Source organism: Cotesia glomerata, linkage group LG9 (assembly GCF_020080835.1).
Source record: "Cotesia glomerata isolate CgM1 linkage group LG9, MPM_Cglom_v2.3, whole genome shotgun sequence".
NCBI lineage: Eukaryota > Metazoa > Arthropoda > Insecta > Hymenoptera > Braconidae > Cotesia > Cotesia glomerata.
Genome location: NC_058166.1, coordinates 5578518 through 5587522, shown reverse-complemented (window position 1 = coordinate 5587522; position 9005 = coordinate 5578518). Strand labels below are relative to the sequence as shown.

The window sequence follows — 9005 nt, the reverse complement described above, 5'->3', positions numbered from 1 at the left end:
CAAAATAATCGATATCGTCATCGATTAACATTTCACCATTGCGAATATGAGAAAAATCTAAAGTTTTAGACATTATTAAATAATAAATACTTATATATAAATTATTTAAAAAATTTATTTATGAGTAGTTTTCAAAGTTTTAATAAAATATAGTATAATAGCTTGAGATTTTTTATTAAAAACTTTATTTAATTCGGAAATTAATTGCTTAAAATAGCAGATTCTGTATATAAAACTGCAATTAAATGCAGAAATTAAATAATACAAAATTACTATATCCAATTTTTAGATAGCTACTGTTTACTAATAGAAAATCAACACTCGATTGCTGATTTACAGCAAAAATGATGAGACAACTGCTTTTAGAAAGCAGAAATTTAGCGCTTGACTGCTGAATAAAAGCAGAATTTCTTAAAAAATTACTGCTAGTTGATAGCAGAAAGCAAACACTCGACTGTTGACGGACAGCAGATAGTGCTGGACGACTGCTAATTAATAGCAGAAGAATATTTAGCGACTGCTCTATGAAAGCAGGAATATTGACGATGCCAAATCCTTGGGTAATTGACCGCAGCGAAGCGCTGAAAAAAAAAAAAATTAGTTACTTGACAATTACGATTTGAGAGATTACATTACAATTGTCATAATTTAAAATTCTAAATAAAAATTGATGTGTTGTTGAACAGTGACAATATTTTATAAGATAGGGTACTTACTTGCAGTGTTTTCAACTTACTCTGATGCTTTGCAGGACAAGTCAGATATTGATGACTACAGATTTAGTAAAAAGTCAAAGAAAATATAATTATTCAACAGAAATATTAATAAATATCATGAGAATTATTATGTTGAAAATATAACAACTAACCTTTTAAAATAAGTTAATTTTATAATTAAGTTGACAATAATTAAGAACAGTATTAGGCTAAGTATTACGCAAGTGCGATGAAAAATGCCGCAGTTATAATTTCAAGTAAATATTAAATAAATAATATTGACACATAAACCTGAAAAAGATTTATTAATTTTGACAAAGAGTGTCAAATAATTACAGAAATTTGTCTATTTTCGTCATCAATGATTTCTTACCGACGATGATCACTGCCACCTGGTGGAATAGTTCCATATAATGGTACCGAATAAGAGTTGGGATCGGCAGCCAGTGCAGCCAGCTGATTAGATAATAAAATATATACTTTCATAGTAGTGACATCTACATGCGACTAAAAACATCGCAGAAGTATTCACACTGATCTGATGTCAACATAAATACTTATTGGCAGCTTCAAATAACTCAAACACGTATATATATGGTAGTGACATCTGTATGCGACTCAAGAGCATTGCAAATTTTGTTATTTTGTTAAATCGTCATTTAAAACTTCCGCTCAATTTGATTGAAGTACCACTTATATCTGTACACCGCTCGAACAGAATTACTTAGGCAACGACTGACTTTTACGAAGAAAGCAAACCCCAAACAATTTTATCTCTTTTCGGTATTGATTCTAATTAATAAATAAAACTTAATTAGAAAATAAAATTTAAAATAATACATGTGTGAAAATGTTGGATTGTTGATTGTAGAAATATTAAAAAAAAAAGAAATTTTAACATTTTTTTAAATTAAAAAATTTTTAATTCAAAATTTGTATTTTTCTTGCGGAAATTAAATGTTCATAAGATTATAATGTACATAAATTAAAATTTCATTTTTCTTACAGTATCTAGTAATATTAATAAAATTTTATATAAATAAGCCGCGTATACTCTTTGGTTCGCATTGATAAACTAAAAATCAATTTGAAGCTTACCATTTTACATAAATTAAAAAAAAATGTTAACAATTTTTGTAATTAAGAAAATTGTAAATTCAAATTTAATAGTTCAATGCTCAATAATTTAATGACAATAATAATAATAATGGTGATAAACTGATAAATATTATTATTACTATTATTTTTATCATTAATTTATTGTTACCATAATAATTATTAATTATTATCAGTATTATCTTCGTTGTTATTGTTAGTATTGTGGTTATTATTATTATTATTAATAATTTATGAATGAATTAATTATTATCATATTTTTGTTAATGAATAACATAATTCGTAGAAATCATAATTAACATTTGTTTTGAAAAGAATATCGTCGTTTAAAACTTCCGCTCAATTCGACTAAAACGCCACCTACATTTGTACATCGCCCGAACAGAGTCACTTAGACTTTGATCAGTTGACTTTCACGAAGAAAGTAAACCCAAACAATTTTAGCTCTTTTCGGTAACAGGCTTGCCAGATGAGGCTACTTGTCGCCATTCAGGCTACTTTTGAAATAAGTCGGCGACTAAAATTCTAATGAAGGCGACTAGTCGCCGATAGGCGACTTTTCAATAAATGAAATAAAATATCATTTTTTTTTCTATTTATGGTTTTTAAAAATTATATATTTTTATGCAAACAATTACATGTATTGTTTCAACATTAATTATTTTTATATTTACCGCCAGAGTCATCTTTAGGGAAATTATATCATACTGCTTGACTATCGATTTGTCGATATTATAAAGTATAACAATCGATAGTGTGTATAGTGTCATATTGAATAGATAAGCGTGTAAGTTTAATAGTCAAAGCGAACACAAGACATACATATCAATACATAAATAAACAGTACATTCACTAGTCAATTAGCTTAGTAAAAAAACTTATATAGCTGTGCAATTATTAATTAATTGAGTAATTTAAGTATTATATGATAAGCAATGACAAACGCCAAGGCGTATCGTGAAGCCTGGGAAAAACAGCCTATTTTTAAAGGTGAAATAAAATTAAAATTATTTAAAATATAATTCATCTATAGTTTAAGTTAAAAACAAAAAATAAATTAGTTGATTACTTTTTTTTACATAGGTTGGATTACAAAAAACCATGCTGATTCAATTGCATCAGGAAAAGGTGAAGCTCGTTGTAAATATTGCAATGTTCCTTTAAGGGCTCACGCAACTGATCTCAAAAAACATGCGAAGACATCGTCACACATTCGACAAGCAGAGTCTCGGAACCGAAAACAACAACCGTCGTTAATGAATCACGGTACGTCTTAATTTTTATTTTTAATATGATACTTTTTATCAGATGTAGACAAATAATTACTCATGTATTTATTTTTTAGTCAATCCATCCGTAAAACGAGAATTAAAAATTGCCGAAATTAAAATGGCACTGTATGTTGCAAATCACAGTTCAATTAAAAGTGTAGATCACTTGGGTGAAGTTTTAAAGCAACTTGGCAAAGGTAGTCAGCTTGAAAAAGTACGTTTACACCGCACAAAAGCATCTAAACTTATTTTAAACGTAGTGGCACCTGAAATGTTAATTGAACTAATTAAAGATATTGGTGACCAAGATTATTCAGTTATATTGGATGAGTCGACAGATGTGTCGACGGTTAAATACATGGCGTACTGCGTCCGATATTTCAGTAATACTTGCAACCAATTTGTTACGGACTTTCTAGGATTTGACGAAGTGTCCTCTGCTACAGCCGATAACTTATACAAGAATTTCAGAGAATTCTTCTCTAAAGTTGGCTTGAATCTTGACAAATTAGTGGGCATAGGAACTGATGGAGCCAGTAATATGTGCGGTGTGAAGCACAGTTTATTCACTTTAATCAAAAAAGACTATCCCAAAGTCCAACTAATGAAGTGTAGTTGCCATTCTCTAAGTCTGTGTGCGTCAAAAGCAAGTGACGAATTACCAGCTTCTGTCGACTTTTTGTTAAGAGAAACTCGTAATTGGTTTTCAAAAAGTCCGTTACGACAAACAACTTATAGAACCATGTATGAAAAAATTAAGGACGGAAAAAAGCCGCCGAAATTGGTTCAACTCTCTGATACTCGTTGGCTTGCATGGACTAATGCCGTAACAGTTGTTTTGAAACAGTGGGATTCACTAAAAGCATTTTTTACTAAATTGGAAAGTTCTCCAGCCAACAAAGATATTACTGCTCGAAATTTAGGTCAGATGTATAGAGACGAAAGCAACATACTTTATTTATTGTTTTTAGATACTGTTTTAAAGGAAGTTACTGATTTAAATATTGCATTCCAAAAAGCAAATGCTGACATAACAAAACTTTATACTGATTTAAGAATTCTATTATTATCTGTAGCGAGGAGAATTTTTAAGCCTATTTATTTAAAATCTATTCCGTCAAAAACAGCTTCAACGGCGATGATCCATCAGGCAGATATAGCTGCTGTACAACGTGCAATATCAAAAGCTAACTGTGACTTTGATAACTCCTTACTACCATTAGACTCAGTTGATTTTGGTTATAAATTTTCTATGTATCTTACCAAGTCTACTATTTCTAGCGAAAATTTACAGACTGTGAAAGTGAGATCAAGATCATTCATGCTCAAGTTATGTGAGGAGTTAGTTAAGAGATTTCCTGATAATATCTCAGTTTTAACTAACATACGGTATTTTATCCCGAAATTATGCATGGATCAAACGTCTAATGTTTCTGTCGAGTGCCTACCATGGGATTTAGCAGGTAAATATACACGTAAATAAATATTAATACATACGATATGCATACGTAATATCTATGTATTATATATTATTACAGCTCAAGACGCAGACAGAGATGCAATTGAAAGACAGTGGCGGAACTTAAGGACTATGAGAATTAGTGAAATTTGTGACAATGTTGATGAGAACATTAGCACTATTGATTTTTGGATTGCTGTAAACAAAATTGAGAATGCTAATGACTCTAAGCAGTTTAAAGATTTAGCAGCATTTGCTTTGAGGGCACTATCTTTGCCCACAAGCAATGCGGATGTTGAACGTGTATTCAGTGTGATGGCTGTGATCAAAACAAAATGTAGGAATCGCATGTTAATAGATATGCTAGTCTCTTTAATGCGAATACGCATTCATATGCGAGTATTTAAGCTGTGCTGTAAGAATTATATGCCAACTGATGACATGGTAAAAAGATTTACTAGTCAAATGTATGTAGTATCTGGTTTAATAGGATAGGATACTAAATGTTTATTAAGTTGTTATTTTTAAGGTATCACGGGGCGGTTAATTTAAAGTGAGTATTTATTAGAAAAAATTGACAGAGTTAAAGGACAGAGGTCTGTCGTACATCGAAGTTAAGTAGGAACTCTCTCTTCGAGTCCCATACAATTACTACCTGGGTTTCTCACCCCCGCATCAGTCATACTTCGTTCTTACACTCTCTGTACTTATAATGTACATTTTTGCCACGAGACAAATCTATACTTCCGTTCCTACGCATACAAAAATTTTCTAAACTATCTTAACCAAACATCTGTTATTTGTGAATTTTTCTTCATCCCTTTATTTACAACCTTTTGAAAAAATACTTACTGCTAAGTACAAAGGTGCAATAAAACAATAAAATAGAAAAACTTAAATCTAAAATGACCATTCCACATTCGGCCATCCTGCATCGACAATTGCCCTCAATTGTCATCGTCTGTTTCCACATCTGTTGTTTTGTAGTTTTCTTCCGGACCCATTCCCCATGGCTTCAAATGATCGGCTGCTGTGGATGTATGTTGAGGCCCTTCGTGCTCGCCTACCTTCTCAACGACATAGCGATCACCCCTTAGTAATTTAGTAATGTGATTGGGGCCCAAAAACTTTCCTCTAAGCTTTAAGCCTGGCCCGAACTGCGTCCTCTGAATAGCTACTAAATCTCCTTCCTCGTAAACATTTGCTGGTTTACGATGTTTATTAAACCCTCGGCGATTTTCCTCTTGGGTTTTTTGTATCTTCTCTCTTGCTTTTTCTCGTAGTTCTTTTCGGTCTTCTTCGAACTGCGTGGTCCACTCTTTCTCTAGCAATTCTTTTAAATTCCAGTCGTCTTTGAGCCGCATGTTAACTCCAAATAACAATTGGCAGGGTGCTTGTCCAGTACTGCGGCTTGGAGTTGCGTTGAGATACTTCTGCACATTTTCCACGTGCTTATACCAGTTTTCCGGCGTTGGAGCGGCCATCTTCGTGAGAAGCGGAATAAGAGTTCGATTAACTCTTTCGACTTGTCCATTTCCTCTTGGAATACCCGTTACTATTAGCGAATGTTCAATCTTTTCACTTTCACAGTATTCCTGAAAATCTCTTGATGTGAAAGCCGTGCCTCGATCAGAGATGATCCTTCGAGGATTCCCAAAAATACTAGACTGACTACGCAGTCGATGAAGCACTTCAGCGGTGTCCGTCGATTTAGTTGGATACAGCCATACAAATTTGCTAAAGCATCCACAACCACAAATATGTGTTTGTATTTCTTTGGTGTATTAGTCATTGGCCCAACATGGTCAATATGGTAAGTGTCGAGTGGAGTATCACCTTTATAAATAGGATGCAATAATCCCTCTTGTTTACCTTGTTTTCTTTCAGCTAATATACAGTCGATACAATTTGTGACTACCTGCTCAACCTTCGGACGCATTTCTTTAAATTACAATGGCTTCGGTTTTGGTAACACCAAAGTGTCCTCGCTCGTGCGCTCTTTTGATTACCTGCGCTTCCATACTCTTCGGTACAACTACTAATGGCTCACCATTTACACTTTTGTACAATAGTTGGTTTTTAATAAATATCCGTTGGCTTCATTGCGCGATGCGGCATCTATAATTTGCCTAAGACATTCATCTTTGTCTTGTGCACTTCTCAATCGCGCTATCAACCCATCGTCATTTTCACAAACATACAATACTTCCAGTAAAGAATGTCTACTAAGCGCGTCAACATGTGGCATGTTTTACCTGGTCTATGCTCTATTGAATAATTAAAATCAGCAAGCAAAATTACCCATCTCGCAACTCGCAAACATACTTTCTCTTTGCTTACAGTAGCAGTAAAAGCTTGACAATCGGTTACAATCTTAAACGCTATATTAATCAGATACACTCTAAATTTCTCTAGCGCTTTTACAATAGCCAATACTTCTAATTCATAACTACTATATCTAGATTCAGCATCCGTCGTTTTACCACTCGCATAATATACAGGATGAAATTTACCGTCATTACAATCTTTCTGCATTAATATCATACCATACCCTAAACGAGATGCATCTGTGTGCAACTCGGTCTCTGCACCATGACGATACAATTTTAAAACAGGCTCACACACTAATGCAGCTTTTAATTTCTCGAAAGCTTCTATCTCTCTCATACCAAATACAAATTTAACGTCTTTTTTCAGTAAATCAGTCAATGGTCGGGCAATTAGTGAATATCCAGGTATAAATTTACGAAAATACCCTGTCAGACCCAAAAAACTTTGAACCGATTTTACTGTCGTAGGTCGGGGAAAATCTCGTACAGCTAATGTTTTTGCCTCTGACGGGCGAACAGTACCCCGGCATATTACATACCCTAAATAATCAACAGTCGTCTTAAAAAATTGACATTTCTCCCACTTTATGATTAACCCATACTTAGCTGCGTCTTTAATCACTAACTTTACTCTTCTCAAATGCTCTTCAGAAGTTTTAGCTTTAATAATAATGTCATCCATATACACTACTACAATTCCTTCATGTATTAAATCTTTAAAAATGTAATTGATATAACTTTGGAATACCGTTGGACCAATACATAAACCAAACGGTAATCTAACAAACTCGTACTGACCGTCGGGTGTTACAAACGCTGTATACTTGATACTACCTTCGTCCATCCAGACATGGAAAAATCCGTTTTTCAAATCTATTAATGTAAACCAAACGTCTTCGGCTAAAGCATCTATTGAGTCTTCAATAAGTGGTAATGGAGAAAGAGGTCTTAACATAATAGCATTTATCTTCCGATAATCTACACAAATTCTAAGCGTACCGTCCTTCTTTTTAATCAAAAAAATCGGACTTGCATATTCCGAAGTAGAGGGACGAATAATACCCTCTTCTAACCATGAATTCATTAAGTCATTTACTTCTTTTCGCTCTGAAGGAGCCAATCGGCGCGGTCGTGATACTACTGGCTTATCCGATGTCAAAATTATTTTCGCGCGTATACCAACGTCACGCGTAGCTTCCGGTTTATAATTTGAAACGATCTTTTTAATTTCTTCACGATAATGCTCCTCCTTAATGTGTGATAATTCAAGTTCTTTCGTCTCGTCTATAGTGTTTATTTTATAAATGTGCGGCTTTGTCTCCTCGTCTGTACTTTCATCAGCGTCTAATTTAAAAAAAGTAACTGTGCCCCGTCTGACTCTAAGTTCTACCTGGTCCAAAAAGTCAGTGCCCAGTATAACCGAACGTCTAAGTATTGAGTCGGGTACAACATGAAAATCTACATTAAACTTATAATTTTCTGCCATCATGCTGGTAGTAAACATACCTAAGGTCTCAGTCATCTCAGCTCCCAAACCTTCAAAACATACCTGTTTGTTACACAAAGGTGGTGATCCTAGATTTTTGTACTCCCTCATACTCATTAACGTTAAATCGCTACCAGTGTCTACTAATGCTAAAATCTTACTGTCTTTAATCTTAATTTCCTTCTGGTATTTTTCTTTAGCAGGACGCGACACTAAATACACTTCCTTCGACTTCAGTGGACACTCGGAGGCTATATGCCCTAATTCTCCGCACTTAAAACACTTTTTCCCTTTTTCTTTTTCGGGACACATCACACTCACGTGGTCTTCTCCGCCGCAGTTGTAACACTTTGTACTCGTCTTCTTTCCTGAGGTTGAAACGGCACCTCCTGGACTTCCTTTTCTTCCTTGGTTGTAGCTCTGCGGTCGTCCTGTCTTCTCCAACTTCTTCTCCGGTGGTCGTGCTTTTGATTTGGACATCTCTTGTTTCATTTTCTCATACTGTCCAAATTTCTCTTTAAGCTGTTTAAAATCTTTAGCTCCATATAGCACAGCTTTATTTACGACATCATCAGGAATACCTTCTATTATGTATTGTATCACATCTTGTATCTTTAGCTTCGCTGG

The 9005-nt window shown here is 34.0% G+C and overlaps 1 protein-coding gene across 2 annotated transcripts; it reads left to right on the top strand.

The window, feature by feature from the left end:
* The first annotated feature begins 3201 nt into the window (after positions 1-3201).
* On the top strand, positions 3202-5072 carry LOC123271507 (zinc finger MYM-type protein 1-like). 2 transcript variants are annotated; one of them, XM_044737854.1, is made up of 3 exons: positions 3202-3879; positions 3958-4566; positions 4642-5072. In XM_044737854.1, exons 1-3 carry the CDS (start codon positions 3222-3224, stop codon positions 5055-5057), a joined length of 1683 nt encoding a protein of 560 aa, XP_044593789.1. In that variant the 5' UTR covers positions 3202-3221; the 3' UTR covers positions 5058-5072. The 2 variants fall into 2 exon arrangements, with proteins under 2 accessions (XP_044593789.1, XP_044593788.1); XM_044737853.1 differs by having other exon boundaries at positions 3202-4566.
* The last annotated feature ends 3933 nt before the right edge of the window (positions 5073-9005 follow it).

What these genes read in the sequence shown, in the direction of transcription:
- LOC123271507 (XM_044737853.1), top strand. Translation starts at nt 3,222, where the DNA reads ATGGCACTGTATGTTGCAAATCACAGTTCAATTAAAAGTGTAGATCAC. An exon ending in CCTACCATGGGATTTAGCAG is followed by an intron (nt 4,567 to 4,641) that starts GTAAATATACAC and finishes ATATTATTACAG; the next exon opens with CTCAAGACGCAGACAGAGAT.